The sequence below is a fragment of the Sceloporus undulatus genome, chromosome 2 (genome assembly GCF_019175285.1).
Source record: "Sceloporus undulatus isolate JIND9_A2432 ecotype Alabama chromosome 2, SceUnd_v1.1, whole genome shotgun sequence".
Classification (NCBI taxonomy): Eukaryota; Metazoa; Chordata; class Lepidosauria; order Squamata; family Phrynosomatidae; genus Sceloporus; species Sceloporus undulatus.
Window position 1 is genome coordinate 137,951,705 of NC_056523.1, and position 23,242 is coordinate 137,974,946.

Here is a 23,242-nt window from a genome sequence, read left to right on the forward strand (position 1 = left end):
GTGTTTTCTTGTTCAGAGGTGGTTTGCCATTGCCTTCCCCTGAGGTTCAGAAAATGCGACTTGCCCATGGTCACCCAGTGGGTTTCATGGCTGAGCTGCAAATCAAACCCTGGTCTCCAGTCATAGTCCAACACTCAAACAACTACACTACGTCGGCTCTCATCCCCTATTCAGAGCCACTAACAGGCCTGCAGCTGCCTTCAACTACACCGGATTGTGGCTGCGGCAAGCATACGCCGTGGCCCCATCTGGTCTTTCCAGGGCACAAAAAGGAGCTGCAAAAAGTGGCTCCTTTTAGCACCCTGGAAAAGGCGTGATAGCCGTGGTGCCGTGGCTTTAAGGCACTCCTTTGGGGCTGTGTCATGTGGATGCAGCGCCAGAGGAGCACCATGATGCCATGCACCTTGTGGAGTGGTGCATGGTATCACACTGCCCTGGGGGCGGAGTTGGGGCATGCATCATGTGGAAGCCATGTCCCAACCCCCCCCCCCAGGCCAGCCTTTATGGCCAGTATGCACAGCCCCTAAGTGTTTCAGTGGTATGAATGGTTTTAATCAGCATACACCCCCCTTGTTTCAATGATGGCCAATGAGTCAAGGTCAACTTGCGGGCAGCTAACAACAACAAAGTTCCAGGAAGCAAATAACCAATTTCTCTTACTACTTTCAGAAGTGATGCTCACGTTTTCCAGAAATAATAATAATAATAATAATAATAATAATAATAATAATAATAATAATAATAATAAATTTTATTTTCTTATATCCTGCCTTTCTCCCAATATAGGGACTGAACTTTAAGAACACTTTTTTCATTCAGTAACATGAGTAGCCAGCAATTATGTAGCATTACTTCTATACTATGAAGAGAGCCCACATCCCGTAATTATTATAGTACCCAAATAGTTGCAAAAGGACTAACAGTATTCCTTATTTAACCGCAAGCATACTGTAGTTTTAAAGTTATTGCAGGAAGGAATTAACTAACAACATTTGCTACAAGTAATTAGTTACTGTTAGTTAATTCCTTCCTGCAATAACTTTGAAACTACAGTATGTTTGTGGTTAAATAAGGAATACTTTTAGTCCTTTTGCAATGTAACTATTTGGGTACTATAATAATTACGGGATGTGGGCTCTCAACATAGTGTAGAAGTAATGCTACATAATTGCTGGCTACTCATGTGTGTGTGTGTGTGTGTGTGTGTGTGTGTATGTATGTGTAAACAGTCACTCTTCCACGGCCATGAACTTGAAATCTGCAGACTTGGAAATCCACAGAGGGGCAACTGCCATTAACCATTAACCTTAATGGGGCACACACCCCATTGAAGCCTATGGGGCTTGAATATGCATGAAATTTGGAACTCATGGGGGTCTGGAACCTAGCAGTTGGAAAGCATGCAGATGCAAGTAGATAAATAAGTACTACTTTGGTGGGAAGGTAACAGTGTTCCATACAGTTATGCTGGCCACATGACCACCAGAGTTGTCTTTAGACAACACTGCCTCTTCGGTTTAGTAACAGAGATGAGCACTGCCCGTTACAGACCGTTACAACTAGACATTAATGTCAAGGGGAAACCTTTACTTTTTTTATATGTGTGTGTAGCATCCTAGAGTTGGAAGAGACCGCAAGGGCCACCCAATCCAACCCCTTTATTCTGCCATGCAGGAACTCCCAATCAAAGCATCCCCATTGACAGATGGCCATCCAGCCTCTGCTTAAAGACCTCTAAGGAAGGAGACTCCACTACACTCCGAGGAAAGAGTGTGTTCCACTGTCGAACAGCCCTTACTGTCCTCCTAAGTTCCTCCTAATGTTGAGCTGGAATCTCTTCTCCTGTAGCTTGCATCCATTGCTCCAGGTCCTGTTCTCTGGAGCAGCAGAAAACAAGCTTGCTCCCTCCTCAATATGACATCCCTTCAAATATTTGAACAGGGCTGTCATATCACCTCTTAACCGTCTCTTCTCCAGGCTAAACATCCCCAGCTCCCTAAGTTGTTCCTCAAAGGGCTTCATGGTTTCCAGACCCTTCACCATTTTAGTGGCCCTCCTTTGGACACATGGCTCCAGTTTCTCAATGTCTTTTTTGAATTGGGGTGCCCAGAACTGGACACAATATTCCAGGTGGGGCCTGACCAGAGCAGAATACAGTGGCACTATTACTGTGTGTGTATATATATGTGTGTGTGTGTGTGTGTGTTATGTGTGTGTGCATGTGCATGTTTATATGTGTGTGTGTTTATTGATGTGTCTAGGTGTGTGTGTGTGTATACACCCCTTTCCTAAAACGGGGCCAGACCCACGAAGGAGGCCCCTTTCTACTTAAAGGCCCCAATCTCCAAGGGCGGCCGTTCTCTCATTCTCTGCCGCAAGGGACCAGCGGCCCCTCCCCCTCCCGAAGAGCGGGCGCTCTAAAATGGCGGCCTGGTTTCAGCCATCCCCGAACTACACTTCCCGTGATGCCCCGCTCTCCCATCCTCTTCCGGTGCCTGCGTTGCCCCGGGAGCGCGGCTACGCCGGAAGTACCCCTCAGGGCTTGTTGCGTCGCTCGCTCAGTCTCCTCATTTCGGCCGGAGGAGAGGAGAGGAGAGACGGGAGTCGTCATGGCGCTGAACAGGAACCACTCGGAGGGCGGCGGCGTCATCGTCAACAACAGCGAAAGGTAAACAACGGGGGGACAGAGGAGAAGAAGAGGGCCCTCCTGCTCCGCCCAGGAGAGGGTTATGGGTTATGGCTCTGGTGAGAGGGAGAGATACTACGTCTGCGATATTCAGAATGATGTCTCTCTCTGAGAGAGTGATATTATGAGAGCCTTGGATGAAGGGAGGGGTATACATACATTATGAGTGTCGTTGTTACAGTGATACACCCGTCAAAGTGAGAGTGAGATATTTGGGATAGTAAAAAGCATATCTGTGATATTAATAACAACAACAATAATAATAATAATAGCTTTTATTTCCGTCCACCTCCCCAGAAGGATCAAGGCGGGGGACAGCAGGACGCATAAATCAATGCATAACATGCACATAACTAAAACTGCATGTCGCTCATCCCTCGCTTTACACTAAAATGCCAGCGCTACAAATGCAAATTAAAATCACTTTGAGATAGGCGTGAGAGTGATAGATCTGTGATAGTCGTAGTGAGAGTTGTATCTGCAATGGCACGGATCACTACAGCTGGGTAGTCACCACGGGAGTTATATCTGTGAGAGTGAGAGTGACATACCTGTGATAGTGACAAGAGTGATATCTATGATGATGATAGTGGTATATCTGATAGTAAGTGTTGTATCTGCGATGGAGTGATATATCTGTGGTAATGATACCTATGACAGTGATGTATCTGTGATGGTGAGAGTTATACATGTGGCGGTGAGGGTTATATTTGTTGAAGCAATAATTGTATCTGTGATTGTTGTTTGTTGTTGTGTGCTTTCACATTGTTGCATATGCCAATGGCTTGGACACAGCAAATCCCTCTGAAGAAACCGGCCAAGAAAACCCCACCATAGGTTCACCACCTTAAGGTTTCCATAAGTCAGATATGACTTGAAGAAGGCACACAGCAACACTCAAAAAACAGGATGCGGCAGTTAGCATTACATTATACCTGGTAGCCTCACAGTGACGGTTATGTCACTCATGATAGTGATAGTTGTGTCCGTGATGATAATGCATGTCACTATCATCACATATATTACTATCACTGTCATCACAGATACAACTCTAACACATCATCACAAATACAATGCTCACTATAATGTTATTATAATGTGTGTAATATAACACATTCTGTGTTGCTTGTTGTTGCTGGGTGCCCTTCAAGTCGTTTCTGATTTGTGGCGGCCCTAAGGTGGTGGACCTGACACAGGGTTTTCTTGGCATGTGTTTGTTCAGAGAGGGTTTGCCATGGCCATCCTCCAGGGCTGACTGGGACTTGCCCCGCTTGGTTTCCATGGTCTCCCAGTGTCCTAAATCCAACGCCCAAACCACTATGCCAGCCTGGATCTGTCCTGTGCCCAGGTTGAATTTGATAGCACTTTTGTTACTGCCCTCTTGGGCAGAGGAAGAAACTTGGGTTTGCAGCTGTTGCCACCTCAGAACTCTTTCTCTCAGCTCCTTCTTTCTGCCCAAAGTGACAGTGTCTTGGGCCTTTTAAAACAGTTTTTCTTTACTTTGTTGCTGTTTAAGTTTGTGCTTGTTGTTCTGTGCCTTCAAGTTGTTTCCAATTTATGGCAACCCTAAGGGTTTTTCTTGGCAAGCTTTGTTCAGAGGGGGCTTGCCTTTGCCATCCTGAAAGAGCATGACTCACCCAAGGTCACCCAGTGGGTTTCCATGGCCAAGCCAGGATTTGAACCCTGGCCTCCAGAGTCTAGTCCAACACCCAAACCACTGTATCTTCAGTACTCCGTGGTTCTTCCCGTTCCAGCAGAGGGCTGCATTTGAAGTTATAAGATAACGTAGACTCTAGTCCACAAAAACTTACACAGGAGTATATTTGTTAGTCTTTAAAGTACCACAAGCCTTGGCTTGCCCCCCCCCCCAATGCAAAATAGCTAATCCTCTGGAACTTGGAGGCATCTTGTCTCTTATCATGAAGGTTCCAGTTCTTAATTCTTGTGCTGTAGGGCAGTTTTATTCTCTATTAATTTATGTGAAATGTTTTAGGAAGCACTTTACTCCCAACAATCTGTGACAATAAATTCAATGAATTTTAAGTATGATTGTATATACATTATGTAGGGTCAGCAGGTTAGTAGTTTGAGGCATGGGTACCGCATGATGTGGTGGGCTCCCATCACTAGTCCCAGTTCTGCCAACCTAGCAGTTCGAAAGCATTCAAATGCAAGTAGATAAATAGGTACCACTTCAGTGGGAAGATGAACAGTGTTCTGAGCAGTCATGCTGTCCATGTGATCACAGAGTAGTCTCTGACAATGCTGACTCTTTGGCTTAGTAATGGAGATGAGCACCACCCCCTACGGTCGGACATGACTTGACAACCTTGTCAACGGGGAATACCTTTACCTTTTATTCAGTGTATATGTATTAGATATTTAAAACGTATTTCTTTTCGTCTATCCTGAGCATCCTCGTATTGAAATGTAGCATTTTAAGTTTTCACATTGAGGTTTTAAGTTTTATTTATTCTGTAAACAGTCTCAGATTGCTTTCTCTTTTTCATTCCTCTGCCATATGGTCTTTGCCATACCCAGCTAAAAGTACTATGTATATGGCTATCATATACATTCACTCTTAGGAAAGGTTGCATGGGATACCAGCAGGTGCAACTGAGAAGGTAGTTAAGAAAAAATATGTAAACAACTGTGCAAACAGATCAAGCAAAAACAAGAACATGGTCCAAGAATAACTAGTGCGTACAGCCCAATAGTAAATGCAAGAGGAGCCAGAACCAGGATATGTGGAATAGCGTCGTAATTGGGGACACGTGCCAGTATATGAACATATGTCAGAAGGATCACAATTACCATCCAGTTTCCTGATTTGTTCCATCCTTTTATAACTAAGTTTCTTGGTTACACCTGATATAGGATTTCACATTTCAAGGTCACTTTCCATACAAGATTTCACAGCCTTTGCTGATCTTCTGGAGGCATCAAATGTGGATGTAAATAATGCTATGAGAAATGAAGTCCCAAAACTGCTTTTGCTAGTGCCAGTTTGCATAACCTGAAGACTGAGGGCACCTTTGCTGTGCTGTGCTCATTATTTCTGTAATAGAGAGTCTCTGTTTTGTGTCTATGCTTTAAAAAGCCTGTAACTTAAATTGATACGGTGCAGAAAAAAGGGATTGCAAGTGCAAGTGAAATACAAATACCATCTTACTGCCATGCAATGTTGCAAATTTTCTGGCATTATCCCACCACCATCACCTGATGCTCTCTTTATCCATATGTTACTGTCTCCTCACTTCCTGCTCCTATCTAGCTTGTAGAAAAGTGATATGGGGAAGCAACTGCCTGCCTCAAGACAACTGGAGGCAGTAAAAGATACTGTACCCTGGAGATGGCAGCACATACATACAAATATATGTTACCAATTTCCTGCATTTCTTTGTGTTATTTAGAAACAACTGACAGAGTTTGTTGCAGACTGTAAATGTGCTGAAATAAGGGTGCCAAAGTATAAAAAATCAATGTAATTAGTGCATGTTTGCAAGAGCAGATGCTTAAAAATCACCTGCATATGACCCTGTTGTGTCTGTTTCTAGACACAATTCATAGTCCTCATAATCATCTCTAAAGCACTATATGAAACGGCTATAGGCTGTCTGATTCTCCTGTATGAGGTTGAACAGTCTTTGAAAACTTCAACGGGGAACTTTATTTTGGTCCTGCCACTTTCACCAGCATGTTTGGTTTCAGACATGAAAGAGGGCTTTTTTGGTGGCTGCTTGCAGACTCTGGAACCCTACATTAAAGTAGATTATGTTGGCTCTATCTCTTGTCTTCCCATCAGAAACCATATACCTTTTCAAGTGAAGCTTTTAAAGCTGTCATGTTGCTCAGGAACAGGCTTTTGACTGACTAGGTGCTTTTTTTTTACTGATGTGTTTTAATATTTAAACTCTTTCTGAATTTTAATTATATTTTTGTTCAGTCTGATTGTTAGCCTTATTGACTCCCTCCCTCCCTGTGTGTGTGTGTGTGTGTGTGTGTGAGAGAGAGAGAGAGAGAGAGAGAGGGGTGGAATAAAATTTTAATAAATAAAGCTTCAGTGAGTTCTCCCTAGAAAATACTGGTTGGCTCTTTTAGTCCATATACAGTAATCACAGTATTTCCTGTCAGCCATGTGAACAGAGGCCTAATGTGAGCAGAGAAGAGTAATGTGTTTATATTATAGTAATTAAATGCTCCTAAATAGCAGGCATAGTCCCCAGAATGTGGCATGCGGAATTCATTTACAAAGCTGCAACAACCTTTGGATAAGACTTTTGTTCCTACACTGAATGAGAACCTCATGCTATGGCATTGCAGACTAGCTAGTTCTAGACACACAAAGAACACTGGCTTTGGTATTGCTGTATCGCTTGATAGAGCCTTCTGTTTTTGTGATGACTTCCATTCAGGTTTTTTTTTAACCCATCGGGTTGCTGCTATCCCAGATTGCAGTCACTGTAGCTCACAATGTGTCTTATATATGCGACACACTTGGAATCCTACAGTGTGATAATAAGAGACATTCAAAACCCTATAGTATGTATCTATATATACAGTCCTCCCTCCGTTCTTGCAATTTTGGAATCCGCGTCCCTCACTTGTGCATGAGGGATGAATGGGCCATGCCCCCACATGCCCGTGCCTATATTCAAGCCAGTGGGGCTTAAATATAGGCAAAACTCTGTTTTTGCGAGGGGGTCTGGAATGGATCCCCTGTGAAAAAGGAGGGGTGACTAAATGATTGCTAAGAAATTAATTCAAGTGTTTTGTCTTCTGTTTTTATATAGCATCTTGATGACTTATGATCACATTGAAGTTACATTCCATGATATGGAACATATGCCAGATGCTTTCAAGGGAACAAAAAAAAGGCAGTGTCTTCATGACCCCATATCGAGTAAGTAGGCAAGCAGGTACTTTATATTTCACCAATGTAACTCCACGGTATGTTGGCAGTTGAACATTTTACATGCTTGCATAAGACGGTATCCAGTACTCCCTTGTGCAAGCTGTTTTCTATTCATATGCAATGCAGAGGGGGATACTTGCACTGTTTTTCTTCACTCCATGTCAGCTATTGGAACAGGATGCCCATGTAAGTGTGGAAGAGGATCTCAGCCATAATTCTAGTGTGAAGAGACATGAGTCCAAACACAGTTCTTTTTTGAATCGCTACACTGACTTAACCTATTTTAACCTTAATGTATAGCTGTATTTTATGTATAATGTAAATTATTTTTGCACATAACTGTATACTCATGAGTGTAGTTTGTTGAAAATTAGAAGAGAGATAATACAGATCCACCTGGGTGGGATTCCTTTATTAGCGAGCCAAGTAAAAGAGGAGGTCAGTTGATGTAGGGAGGCCAGCACTAGATGGACTTTTAATAACTTTGAAATACTGTGACAGAGTTTTCATGAGCTGGCAATACTTATATAACATATCATCAATAGGCAGATAATAAATAATACCAGGTAATATATGTTTGTAGAGTGAATTGCTACTTCATAGTATCTACTGAATTAATGGTTTGTTCCTATTGAATATATGACATGCAGAAACATAAGATTCAGAAGGCTTCATTTTTTCAGATTCTGTGTGTTTTCATGCCTTCAAGTTGCCTGTCAACTTGAGGAAAAATCATGAATTTCATAGGGTTTCTTTGGCAAGGAATACTCAAAGGTGGTTTTGCCAGTTCTTTCCTCTGAAATGTAGCCTACAGTACCTGGTATTCCTTATTGTTCTCCCATCTAAGCACTAACCGGGGCTGACTCTGCTTAGCTTCCAAGATCAGACTAGGATCTGGTGCCTTTAGGGTATTTAGGCTCTTTTCAGATTCTAGTCTGTAGTAGTGAGCTCCAGTGTTTTCTTTTATCTATGTTCATTGTTAAAGATATTTTTTATTTTTGCTTGCAGATAATCTTTGTGTCCAAAGGAAAAGATCCAATGCAGTCTTTCATGATGCCCTTTTATTTGATGAAAGATTGTGAGATTAAGCAGCCAGTTTTTGGAGCAAATTATATCAAAGGTGCAGTGAAAGCAGAAGCAGGAGGTATGTACCATAGCAGAGCCTTTGTGTTCGATGCTTTCCATTTTGTGAGTGTACTGCAAAATGAAGAGCACCCTGGAATTGGCATGGAATTTGGATTCTTGTAAATATAAAACAGGCTTTTCTCACCAACTGTTGCAGACAGTTTTCTTTAAAAACAGAAAAAATGAAGTGCAAAATCCAGTTAAAGGTCCATTTAGCCTAGCAGTGGTCTCCACCAATGGCGAGTCACACATGCCAGAACCTGCTTTAAAACATGTAAATTTAATTTTTAGCTGTAAATGTATCTAAACCTATCTTGATAAAACGGTGCACCAGTATGCTTGTGGGAGTATCGGCTATGTGGGGCCAAGCCCAGGCAAAGTCTCACAGGCCACAGTGAGGGCCCTGGGAAATGTGTGCAGCCCAGGAGCCACACTTACCCTCTGTTTTAAACTGAATCATGCATTTTCATGCGTGCACATGAACAGACACACACACACACACACACACACATTTCTTCATCCTAAACCAAAGTAATTAAATTTTATCTCCTGTCCCCAAGTTGGACTATTCTGAGTGAGAATAATTTTATTGATTGCTAGCAATAATTGTAATAGCAATATTTGTTGCAATATTGTTGTAACATAGCAATAGCAATGAATAGTCTTTCTTCAGTGCAAACTTTTGAATTAATTGACTGGAAAGCACTTGAAAAGTGTTTACTTTTGTGGTGCATGAATATTTTCAGACAATATTTCAGCGATCTCCTTTTCTTCCTCCACTTGTGTAATTTTAAAATATACACATTTTAAATATATTAAAAAGAAAACAATGTATCTCTGGAAAAGGGTTTTACATATTGGTTTACTTCAACCTTCCATTCTGGTAGTGCTAACATAGCATGGTCCTTTGGGAGAAACCAGCTTTGGAGGTGTCTGATCATCCTCACTTGTGTGCCAGAATTCTTTATCTGTGGCTTTGACTTCATTAAGTCTCACCTAGCAATACACATACTTCTCTTATACTTCACCAGTCTTTCTTTGGAACAATGACTGATGAGAAGATTAGCAGAAAAGTGTATATGCCTAGAAGATGGCCAAAGAGTCAAGCATGTATTAATAACTAGATCTTGTGCTTCCTATAGGCTGGTCAAGAGGTACATTACAGTTCTGAAGTAGGTGGGAGCCTATGTCATTCAGTGAAAGTACCTGCCATAATAAGTTACATAATGAATCTAATGACATCTTAAAGACTGTTTTATTTGGCATAAGCTTTTATGGATTGGCAACCCACTCCCCACTCCACAATTACTATGTAGCCAATAAGATATCATAGGCATAGATAGCTATGCTTCTAGAGACAAAACTGGATAATTTTATATGTGCTAAACAATACACAAGACTTCTATTATGTATAGGGTTGTTTTGGTTTTTTTGAAGAATCAAAAGTTTAAATGCTTAGGCCTTCCTCCAATCTTCTTCCTGAAAGGAAGAAAGATAGTCCACTGTGCCCTGACATGGTAAATGTACTACTACCCTCTGGTGAGCATGAAGAATGACCAGCCTGCAGCAGTGGGCAGGAATTGTCCTGATAAGTGCACAGCTGTTACTGCATGGTCTAAAGCACTGTGCTAGTGAATAAAGCTGGGGTTTAGCAGCTAAATAGCCAGTCCCTGGAATACTTCGGACATTCAGAGCCTAACTAGAACACCCCTTATTGCTCTTCCTTTTCCATTGTTCATCAGAGGCGCTCTAAGCATCCATCATTGACCACAAAAACTCTCCCATCACCTGCTAGCAATGAAAGAATAGAGACAAAAGCCTGACAATCTCATGTTTTGGTTTAGCTATGAAGCCACCCAAACACTGGACACTTGGTAATACTGGCTTTCAAATCCTTATTAGTTGGATTAAGTGGGATTAGCCAGGTCTCTAAGAGGCACTGAACAGCAGGTCAAGCTCTTCTATGCCTCAAGGATCAAATAGAGCAGTTCTGGCACAGAGAAGCTTTTATGTTTTTAGATGTGTTACAGAACTGGTTTGAATTGTCCTTAGAATAGTTCCTTTTAATGGGTGATTGTCTGTATGCACACTCAGGTCTCACATTAATGGATGGTTCATATCTGCATATTCTGTTCTTTCTGCTGTGACACAGATGACAGGCTGTTGTGTGTGTTTCCAAACTTCTTGTTACTAAGAATGCTGTTTCTCTAACCCATGTTAGCTTCCTTAAGCCGAATTATAAGAATTTGTTAACTGCCCTTGAGTCAACTTAGGGGCTAAACAGGCGGCCCCAAAGGAGCGGCTTGTTGTCGCCCCTTTGAGCACCGAATTGGGGCTGCAGCAACTGCATGCTGGACCCCCGATCTGGCAATTTGCTGGCTCCAAAAGAAGTGGCAGAAAGCTGCTCCTTTTGGAGCCAGCAAAAAGCTCTTGTTGTCGTAGCAGCAGCATTTTTACTGTGTTTCTTTGGTGCAGCCGAAGAAACGACATGGATCTGCCTGCTATCTGGTCAGCCCAGCGGCTTCCTGGAAGCTTAGGGGTAGAGTTGGGGCATCTGGCGTAAGGTTGCCACACACCCACTCCATCCCAATGTCAGCACTTTTAGCCGGTCTGTTTAACCTCTTAGACTTGTGCCGACCCTGTGAATGAGACACCCTATCATCATCTGCTCTCCTCAGGTCCTCTAGTCTCATGGCCTCCTTGATTGAGGGTGTGCAGTCTTTCTCTCTTCTTTCTGCCCTCCACCTTTCCTAGCTTTATTGCCTTTTGTAGTGAGTCACGCCTTCTCATGAGGTGGCCAAAGTATGACAGCCTCAATTTGGTTATCTTTGTTACCATTTAATTCCATATCAAATTGATTGTTCTTTTAGACTGATCTATGACTAACTTTTAAAGGGCATCACTGAGACTTTTTAGCAAAATTTAATTTGCCTTTGCTGACTCAGAGCAAATCTAATCTTCTTGATATTTAAGTCTGCCAGAGGTTGGCAAACAGAATTTACTGTTTTTGGTTGGCTGTTAGCCACTCTATAAGGGGAAATCAAAGTATTTTCACTCCATTTTTAAAGGAACTAACATAGAACAAAGGCTAGTCTTTTGCATCAGAATATGGTGCTTCTGGTTTGATGCAAATTACAGATTGGTAAACAGATTGTTGTAGCAAATAGGTATGTCAAAGTGTGGATGGATGAGGAATGGAAGGCAAACATTGCTGGAGGCTATTCAGAACTATGCATGATGCAGAAGCCTAGTATCTGCTTTTTGATGTGATCCAGAAACCTGCTTTTAAAAATGACAGCTGATGCAGAAACAAGATGCTACATTTATCCTGCTTTCACAATAAACTTTTAAAAATTTCCCATCATCCCATGTTATTTATATGCAAATGCATGCAAGTTTTTTTATTTTGACTTCACTGTGGTCCTTTTTTATTTTATTCAGAGAATATATAGTTTTAAACTGGGAGAAGCATTAAGTTCCTATTTCTGTTCTGCTATTTCACTTTACACACTTCTCTCACATTTAATGGTAATCAGTTGAACTAGCTAGGTTTTATTGGTGTTCTGAATTAAGCACCTCTGTTTTTTGTAATACAAACTATATTGACCCCTAGTCATTGTGATATGTTCTTTTATAGTGAAAGGTCTATTCTTTGTTTTCCAAGGTGCTTTCATACATGGCAACCTTGAAATACAGCACATGGAAATCTGCACAGGATCTTTGGAACTCAGCAACAGCCTTTTATGGAGTTTGATAGTAGGCCAGCTCAATGCATATTATCTTTTATTTTCTTTCTAGGAGGTTGGGAGGGATCTGCAACATTCAAAATGTCATTCTCAGCTGGAGGTGCCATTGAATTTGGACAGCGTATGCTACAAGTAGCATCTCAAGGTACTGATAGTTTTTCATAGGGAAGCTAATTCAGCCAGAGACAGATCTGGAACTGTAGGTACTTTGTGGGTAATGAGACTGTAACATCTAGAAGACTTAACGTATTAAAGGATTGTAAGTGTCTGTAGTAAAAAGTAACATTTTTATTTGGTTAATTGAATAACGTTTAATATTAATGTTGTCTTCTGATACTAGACATGAAGCCTAGAGTGAAATTACTTGGCTAAGCTATAGCTTTTAATTGGCACCTTGCAGCCTTTGCAGTTTCTTATATCTCCTTCTCCAGCTTATTTTTTCAGCATTGGGCCTCAAGCAGTTGTACATGTTGTCTTTCTACATTCCCAGCCAGTGTGCTGCAGGGGAATTAGATACCAAGCCAGATATATTATTCTACTAAAGGGTTTTTTCCCTTTTCTCCTACACCAGGCCCCTTTTCTACTCCACCAGACCCCACAGTGCTTCTGCCAACTCTGAACAGCATACAGGAAACACTCAGAACCAATTAATGTTGCATGATGGTGTTATAAGATATGGTGAAGAACCCTGTAATTATTTATCTCACCAGCTGCAGATTTGCTTGGTCTTATTAAAGCAAGGGGTTTCAAGTCTTTTAGAATTGTTGTGCTGTTGTGGTTCTGACTATATTTGTATTACTGAAATGGATCTGCTTGGCTTGATAGAATGTACTGACCCTTTGTTTTACAGCTTCACGGGGTGAGGTCCCCAATGGAGCGTATGGTTACTCATACATGCCGAATGGGGGTTATACCTTTCCACCCCTTGCTGCCAATGGAATGTACCCAGCACCTCCTTCAGGATACCCATACCCACCACCACCTCCTGGTGAGTTATGGAAGTGAAAGAGGGAAACCCTGAAATTCCTCTTTAATTTTAAAATGTTATATAAAATGAAGGGAAAACCTCACTTGCTTTGTTGTGACAGTGAGTCACTTTCAGATGTCAACAAACTGTCAACTCCCTTATTAAATAGAGGCTAATTTTTGTTTTTAATAACTAGAGTTCCCTCAGAATAAAGCATGACAAACAGTTGTTTCTTTTTCCAGTACCTTTCAATATGTATCCTTTGACAATGATTAGTTTTTCCTATTACCATGAAATCAGATGGGAGCTAATCTGGAGACTGATAAGCAGTTGGATTGACAAGAAGTAGTTATCTCTGAGGTAGCTTAGAACTTGGCATCTTATTTGTTGTAACTTCCCAGAAGCAACATAATACTATACTTGACGGAGGGGTTTAGTATGATACATTCATTCTCTCAAAAAATCCTGGATGAAATCCAGTTAAGTTTTTCTTCTGATGCAACTGCTTCTGCCAGTAAACCAGATAGGGGTAAATTTCCACTTCCTTCTATAACTCTCAAAGTCTGCTCCATAAACAAATTGGGGAGGGGAGAAAGGAGAAGAGCAAAAGGCAGAAAGTTCAATTGAATAAAAAACATATTTTTTAAAAAACTACTGTGTCATCTTAAAAGCAGATATTTCAGTAAAACATTAGAGGGGCTGTCTTGAAGACTAAAGCCTAAGGCACCAAAATTGTGGTGGGGGCAGTCTGCAGTCTGTTCTGGGTCCCTTCCTACTCCTCCCATGAAGCGCTTGCTTTTCCGCTTCACCCTGGCAACCCAGTCTTCTCCTCTCCTCTGGCCAACTTCACCGCTAACCACTGGCGTTGTTGCCGGCTCCGCTTCACTCCTCTCCGCCAAGGGCAACCCTGGCCTCACAAACGCCGGGGGGGGGGGCGATTCGGGACCCAACTAGTCCTCTCGTCTTCCCACCGTAACCGGAAGTCTTGTTTTTCCAATATTTTATTCTGTCATTCTCTGTTGCAGCTGAATTGTATCCTGGTCCACCACTGGATGGAGATATGGGGTACATGCAACTTCCCCCTCCTCCCTATCCTGGGCCCATGGAGCCACCTGCTGCTGGCCCAGATCTTCCCTCCACTCCAGCAGGTAATGGCTGAGGCCAGAGGGACAAATCTCAAATACTCTGAAATGCAGTAGAACTAAACAAGGCCTTTGAGTCTATTCTGTTTTCAGCAGGATTCATGAAAATCTAAGTAGATCTTGACAGTAATTATTTAGCCTTTTGTTAGTGAAACTTGTGTTCTGGAAACTCATAACACAGTAGTGCAGTTTCAACCGAGAAGGCAGGTTTCTAAAAATGGTACTATTGAGGTTCATATTAAATCATCTCTTCTTAGCTCCAAAGCTAACTCACTCATTTACAAAGAAGTAATTGTTTCTTCACTGCCAGTTTTGCAATTGCAATTCATATAGAAAGCAAAACACACATTTTCTTCCATTACATAATCAGCAAAGAGAAAAGAAGACTCCAGTTCCTCAAGAAACGAGTCATGCAAGTTTTCCATGGGGATGACAATTTGCTTGGTTTAAATTCATTTTATAGAACAGAATTACAGAAAGAGAAGGTTCTATAAGCACTTATTGAGGGGTGACTAGGTGCTTGCCAACAGACCTGGATTGCCCCAAACAGTTGCAAAACAGCAGAGGGTCCTGTTTGTCAAGATAGAAAGCAAGTATTTAATCTTTTCCCTACCCAATGAATTTTTCTTGCAGTTTCTTCCACCCTCTCCCCTATTTGCTTACTCTTCCCTGATGGGCTAGAAACACTTTTGGAACCCTGACTAGGAAAGAGGGTTGTTAGAGAAGACTTTAGTGCTCTGTTCTGCCTGTCCCCCACATCAAATTGCACTCCTCTGCTTCTGTTTAGAGCAGTGGTCCAGTTTTCTAAAAGGAATTCCTCTGGAAATGTCTAAGTTTATCTTTCATGTAGAACTGTTATTCCCACTAATCATGCAGCAGATCTCTACAATATGTCTAACCATGAAATTGAACAGTGCGTAGCAAAAGTGATGGGATGGCTCTATGTTTTTACCGGAGGTGAGCAAGAACAGAGAGAAAAGGGCAGCCCTGATCTTATGTACAAGGCCAGCTCTATAACCTTTAAGCAGATGGACAGCAGGTTTTTGATATGAGAGAGCTTTGAATAGCCTGTTTTGTTTTGCTGCTGTTGCCTGTTTATTATGAAGGACAGGTCATATGTTTATATACATTCTACTTAGGTGCCAAAATAACCTGAATGCCAAAGGCATTCTATTGTCATGGGACAAAGGAACAACAGTAGTCGCATGTAAGATGTTGGCTAGTCTTAGAATAAGAACTATGAGGTCTACCATTATATTTCCAGGATGACCATTGTGGGGGAACATTGGCTACCTTTCTTTTAACCCCTTTAACAAGAAACTTGGAAAAATTCTATGACATCTGAGTGATTTATCAAGAAGGGGCAGAATATCATTAAGAAAGCAGCTAGCTAGATGTGTGTGTGTGTGGGGGGGTAGTTATATACCTGTATTTATCCACATGTAGTGCAGTTGTTGAAGGCTCTCTCTCCAAGCCTCTTTAAAAGTGTTAGAGAAGCAAATGTTTAAAAGCACTAAGAGGGGAAAATATTTGCAGAAACCTGCAAATACAGTGTCGTTTGTCATAGACACCTAGAAAAAGCAATTCCATTTTGTTTGCCTTTATTTAAACAGTGTTAGGATCATTGCTCTCATTCCTACTTTGCTCCTGATTTACTGTAAAGCAACATTAAACCCAATTTCAGATGTAATGGAAAAGAGGTTTCAAAGAGATCCGAGCAATGAGAAGAGAGCTAGTGGAAAGCATTCTGGTCCAGAACTTGTTCCTGGATTAATTGACAAAGGATTGCAACACACTGTGTTTGTGCTCGTCTATTCTTTTAATGTGAAGACTGAAGTTGCTCTCCCCTTGCCACATTTCCCCCTTTGAACTTATCCCATCAATATGCTGCAGTTCCCAAAGCAGTTCCTATTTAACTTGCTTTCCCCCCCCCTACAGCTGAAGCCAAGGCTGCAGAAGCTGCTGCAAGTGCTTATTACAACCCTGGCAACCCTCATAATGTCTATATGCCAATGGTAAGCTCTGAATATTTATGTATTTAGTGTATTTATAGCATTGGTCCCCTCCCTGCCTGCATTATAGTATTGAAGGAGCCTTATTTGGGATTCTCACTCAGGCACTGACTAGATCCAGAGCCTCTTTGTGTCATGAAGATGGCTGCATCATATACCCTTAGACTCTGTTTCTGGTTTCTTTGGCACTAAAGTCTTATAAATTAAGGGGGGAAGGTACAAATAGCCTTCCAGCATGTTCTCCAAAATCTTTCACATCCATATGTTACGAGATGATATCAACTAGAAGAATAATGCTTATAAGTAAGCCATATTGCTGTTAGTATGGCCAACAGCAGAGGAAGGCAAGAAATAAACAGAGTCTATAGCATGAGAATTTTGTTTTATAAAGTAGATACTGATGACAAAAAGCAAGAATACATGATGTAAGTAAGATGTAAGTTCAGGAGCATGATGTAAGAGTAACTGAAACAAGTGCTTGCTGATGCAGAAATCTACTAGCATCATCATAGTATTCACTTTGTGATGTAGGTAATCCCCATTTACAGTTAGTGGCTTAACTAAGGAGGTGAGTTCATAATAGAGCAATACTTTGGCTTCCAGGTTCCAGCTTAATTAGAAGGGCCTAAGTGAATAACGAGGAAGCAACTCTTAAGAGAGTTTTAAAATGTTGTTTCACATACTTGTTGTAGTGGATCTGATCTAGCAAACTTGGTTGCTTATGCAGTTAAAGTGTGTCAATGTAAAATTGTTAATTTTTTCTCTTTATCTCATTTTCTGTTTCTCATTTTAGGATCAGCCACCTCCACCTCCCTATTTTCCTCCAGAGGATAAGAAAACCCAATAGAGAGTCACCACACATTGCTTCTTTATTCCCATTCGGTTTAATATTGATAAGCGATATGACAATGATAAGGACTGTCTAATCTCCTTCCAGTGCACGTAACCCCCACAGGCAGCAGGGGGAGATGCGTGTTTCATTAGAAAAGCATCTAACACTTTCCTGGATTATCACATGCACCTAACTTAAGAATATATTTTTCTCTTCAATATTATTCTTTCTCCTTGTCAATGATAAAATGAAGGAAAAGCTTTCTTCTTCTTCTCTCATCCCATCTTTGAAGCATCCTGGAGAACATACCTCCCTGAACAAAGACTCCTTAAACAGAAACGAAGGTTGAATTTGGTAGGTGTGGATCTCTTAATGTCCAGCTGTCGTGTGTGGCAAAGCTTTGGAAGATGTTCAGCATTGTGATCTCTCAGTCAATTCTTCATTGCATGAACCCTGCCATGTTTTGACCAAGGAAATGCACTGATCTTCTGACAAATCTAATGGCACATTCTTAGAAGTTTGGTTTTGTTTGGACACTAGCATGTTCTGCCACTTCTTTTACAGAAGGTAATACAGTGGCATGTATGCATCATGAATTGATTTTAAAACATTCCTGTCCGGTTATGCATCTTTCTTAATTTATTTTGTACAACAGTAAAATAATGGCTGCATGGATCTGGCCCATGATGCATAGTATCATCACAGCTAACTTGGTAGTTGATTTGTCTAATTTTCATTTCTAGCAGCTAAACAAATTTCTGTGGAATATGGCTGACATATTAATTTATTTTTGTTTATATTTATTTATTTATTGCTCAGATTTTAGTGTTAGAATATCATAATCTGATGCAAGGCACTTCCCCTTTTTGTTGCATGATGTTCAGATGTTTGGTAAGCATCATCTTCAAGAGTAGTGATTATTCAGATGGGGTCTAAACTGACAAAAAGCAAAATCTTTTTGGGAATTCCTGCATCTTCTTGGAGGTTCCTGCACCAACCTGTGGTAAGGGTTGGGAATTGTATGGTTTTCCAGATGTTTTTGGTCTGCAGCTCCCAGCAGTTCTAAGCAGCATAGTCAGTAGTGAGGATCCTGGGAGCTGCAGCTTAATATCTGGAGGAGGACTGCATTACTCACACTCTAGAAGAATTAACATCAGTGAAATGCCATGCACGACAGAACTACTATAATATAGTGCTTTTGTTTTTGTTTTTTGACTCAAAATATGAAGAGGAAGCAATGAGAGATAATAGGAATTGCATGTATATGCCAGTAGTCCTAGGCATGCATGAGCACACACAGCCCCCAAAGTTCTACAACAACCCACCTGAAATTCAATATTTACTTAGATAGCTGGAGTGTTCCAGTGTGCCTAGAAATTGAAAATCCATTATTTCATTAGCATTGCTTCAGAGTCACATACAAATAAATTGAAAGTCTGATATGTACAGAAATCCATGTGTTCCTGAAGTTTGTTTTTGAAATTGGGGCTCTCTGGAAAGTTAACATTTGAAGCCAGCGCTGGAAGCTTCAACCTCCTTTCTTATTTGCTTTGAACCTAGGTCCCTGCTAGTGTTTGAGGCAACACTAGTTAATTCCAGCTTTGGCTACATTATGACTCCATTCTTCTCAGCAGTGGAAGTCAACGTTTTTCTGTGGTGGTTGCAGAGATCCCAAGGAAAGATGCAGATAGGTTCAGTTGCCAAGAACATGGTGAATTGGGGTAGTTTAACTGCATGCCTCTGCAATGCTTGATTTTTACTTCCCTGCCATCACTATATTTAATTTTAAGTAAAATTATAGACCTTCTGAATTTTCATGAGATGGAAGTGCAAGCTGGTTTGTTTGCTGAAAAAACATCTCCATTTGCATTCTCAGTAGCAGTCACCTTGCTGTTTTGCTGCAGGGTCAATTGACAGCCAAATAGGTGAGGACCTTGAATTTGTGCAGCATGCAAATTCAGTTCACGTACTTCTCTGCAGAGGCTTTTCCAGCAGGAGCTTTTAAAACAACCCTGTACTAATAGCAGTGTAAGTATCATTTTACTGATAGGCAAGGTCCCACTAAGGCCTTAGTTTGTTTTCCCAAATGCTATCTACCTGACCAGTGGTCTTGATACTGGTGCACACCCCGTCTCTGTCTAGTGCACTATTCCCCCCCCCCCCCCCGATTTGCATTTTAAACTGCAGTGATGTAAAGAAACATATTTTAAAAATAGGTATGTATTTTGGAGAAATTCTAATAATATATTATGAATGTGAAATGGTTAATTTGACTTCAAGGCTGTCTTTTGATTTGCTGAGACTGTGAAGTAAAGATAACATACATCAAATCTCTCTGGCTCAGTTTATGTACATTTTTGGGTGGGCTGTTGTAGTTCTTCTGCTACTACTACTATTCATTTTTATCCCACCTTTCTCTCAATAATGTTACTCAAGTCAGCTAACAACATGTTTAAAATAATACAAAAGTATAAATAAAAGTATATAAGATTTAAAAACAATTAAACCATTTATGAAATTAAAAAACATTAAATGTTAAAAATATTATTGTGAAAACTGGACAGTGAAGAAAGCGGATAGGAGGAAAATCAACTCATTTGAAAAGTTCTATGGACACTGTGGACTACTAAAAAGACAAACAAAGAGGTCCTAGAGCAAATCAAGTCTGAATTCTCTCTAGAATACAAGATGATGAAACTGAGACTGTTGTATTTTGGCTATATTATGAGAAAGCATGACTGAATAGAAAAGATAATAATGCTTCACAAGATAGAAGACACTAGAAAAAGGAGAAAACAGTATTACAGATGGATGGACAATTAAGGAAGCCTTGACTCTGAGTCTGCAAGACCTGGGCAGGGCTGTTGATGACAGGGTGACTCAGAGGACTTTTATTTATGGGGTTACCATAAGTCAACATCAACTTGTTTGCCATACAGCTTGACAGAGTTCTCAACCTGAGTTTTTAATGCGCAGGAAAACCCAGGTATAGCTCTGTCCAGCTATGCCTACTGCAACTTGCTGGCAGCTCTCAAGAGTTGTCAAGACATTTGGATACAACTGAAGGAAATATTTTGCTCTAAGCAATTATTGGTCTGCTTGTGATAAGAGGAAAGGTTCTCAGCCTAAGCTTTCAGTCGTTCAATGGCATAAGCTGCAGTCCTGTGTCTGCTTACCTGACAGTAAGCCCCACTGAGGCCAATGAGAGTTAAAGGTAAGTAGACATCCCAACAGGAGCTGGACTTCTCGTGTTAACAGTCCTAACAGAATATGGCTTGTTTTTATCCTTATTCCCTCTAGCTTTTCCCTCCATCTTCAAAACTCATGACTGCTTCAAGTATTCAGGTAGCCAGCCCATGGAAAGTGCTAGTAACACTTCCACATCACAGTTTTGTAGAGTGACCATAACATGAGGAACTAGTTGCTCAATCGTATGGAAGGCTTCCATATCAGTGACCTGATTTCACAGCAGCTTCCATGCACTCATGAAGTGATCAAGTCTACTTCAAAGGAAGGCAAGAGCTCCCATTTCTTACTCTCCGATGAGGGAATAATTGAAATACAAACAACATTTTTGAAGGACGTTCGATCCAGTGGAACTTTTCCTTGTATGTTACTACATCCTGACATGAAATTGCTTGTCATATACCAAGTGGACTTTGTTTCCTGGTTTGACTCGCTGTGTGACACTTGACTCCAGTACCCAGAGATGTAGATAGCTTGCCATGTCCCATACTTTGGATCCAGGCACATCTTCCTTGAACCAAGTCACAGTTGGCACAATTCAGACTGTTTCCCCCTGTATTTCTACCTCATGTAGAGCACAACTGTAGAAACAACACTTGGGTTCTGACATCCACCTGACCTTCCTTCTGGTGATGACATCAGTGTCAATATTGATAGGACCTAGTATTAAGGAACATCTTGGCCAAGAAAACTATAGATCACATAATAATCCCATTGTAACTAGCTTAAGAAAATTTAGAGTTTGGGCTTTGAATGTCTCATGTTGCTGGGTTCCAAAGATCGTATTTACACACACAACATAAACATGTCTCCGCCCTCTTAATAATCTTAGGTTTTATGATTGGTGGAGTCCTGCCTGATAGAGTTTTTGCCCATCCCTTTGCAAGAAAATGAGTCAGTACAGAACTGTGAAACTCCCCTGCCTCGGAGATAAAGGCACAGGTAAAACAGAAATTCGACATGCTGGCCAAGGTGAGTTATGGCCTTCTCTTTATTGCTGCCATGGGCTCCCCACCACAACCACCAGCACATATGCTTGATAGTTTTGCACATTTTGGCAGAATGAAAACAATGGATGGGTTGAAAAATCTGAAAGGGGAAAATGCCTCTTGTGTGAAAGAATGCAAGACAGCTAGCAGTGGGCAGGACAAGTTTCAACGTGACAAGTGTATGTCAGATTGCTGAACTGAAAGGGAAGTTTAAGTTGGTATCACAGACAGCCCAGGCAATTTTGGTTCCTTCAGGCTGGAAATCCAAACTATGCCCTTCCATATAGTGGAACAGCCCCTGCTAAACTGGCATCCCCCAAAAGTGTTTGACTACAACTCCCATCATACCAGTCCATATGACAATTGAAAGAGGAAGATGGTTGTTGTAGTCAAAGACACATAGAAGTCACCAGGCTGGGGGACACTGTTATAATAATATTTTGTAAGCTTTTAATGGTGCTCCAAAAGTTGAATCTGAGGTGGGTTGCCTTATCCTGCCCAATGCCTGATGATCTTCAACAGGTTAGAACTACCATCACCAATCATTTACACAACCCAGACTAGACTGTGGTTGTTAACAGGCACCCTGCAAAGATATTTTACAATCAGCAAACTACTCAGAATGCTTGCTGTGCTCGCTTTGGCAGGACATATACTAAAATTGGAAAGAAAGTTTGCTCAATAATAATAATAATAATAATTTTTTTTATTTATATCTCCCGCTTCTCCCTTCGGATTAATGCACAATCCCCATCCCATACATGCAGTCCAAAGTTCTTTATTTCAGGATGGAGTTTGTAGCAGTAGTACAAGTAGAAAAGAATGAATTAAACACTAGAGTTCATGCATTGTTAGTGTAGCTACTGTGATTACTGTGAAAAGACTGGGAAAGAGCTTTGTATTTGTATTCCAGGGTAAATCAGGCATTTGAATCTTGGTTTCCCAAAGTTCTAGTTCTAATCAAACCACTGTGCCACATTGACTTTCTATTTCCCCATCTAAGAGCTCTCTAGTTCATCCAGGGACCATGAAAGAATCATAATTGGGACCTTGAGAGAGTGCTTCTGTTGATCATAGAATCATAGAGTTGGAAGAGGCCACAGGGGCCATCCACTCCAACCCCCTGCCATGCAAGAACTCACCATCAAAGCACCCTCAACAGATGGCCATCCAGCCTTTGTTTAAAGACCCCCAATGAAGGAGATTCCATTGCTCTCCAAGGGAATGTGTTCCACTGTCAAACAGTTCTTACTGTCAGGAAGTTCCTCCTAATGTTTGGGTGGAATCTCTTTTCCTGTATCTTGCATCCTTTACTTCAGGTGCTATTCTCTGGAGCAGCAGAAAACAAGCTTGTTCCATCCTCAATATGACATCCCTTCAAATATTTAGGATCCTTAGCAAAAAAATGTTATCGAAACAACTACTGATTGTGAAAATTCTTTTTGCGCTCCAGCAGTTCTTTTCACTGGGAGAAGGAGAATTTTACACTAGACTGTAAATGGTTTTTGTGAATATGACTGGGATAAATGAAATTTAATTTTAAAATTGCTGGTAGAGTTAAACCAAAACCTTGATGGTACCT

At 41.0% G+C, this 23,242-nt stretch overlaps 1 protein-coding gene across 1 annotated transcript; it reads left to right on the forward strand.

Annotated features, from left to right (window-relative positions):
- Positions 1-2,512: 2,512 nt before the first annotated feature.
- On the forward strand, positions 2,513-19,755 carry WBP2 (WW domain binding protein 2). Its single transcript, XM_042453697.1, is given in 9 exon segments — positions 2,513-2,668; positions 7,480-7,555; positions 7,557-7,589; positions 8,610-8,745; positions 12,525-12,617; positions 13,323-13,460; positions 14,465-14,587; positions 16,520-16,596; positions 17,387-19,755. Coding segments are annotated over 9 exon segments (789 nt in total). The 5' UTR covers positions 2,513-2,609; the 3' UTR covers positions 17,441-19,755.
- The last annotated feature ends 3,487 nt before the right edge of the window (positions 19,756-23,242 follow it).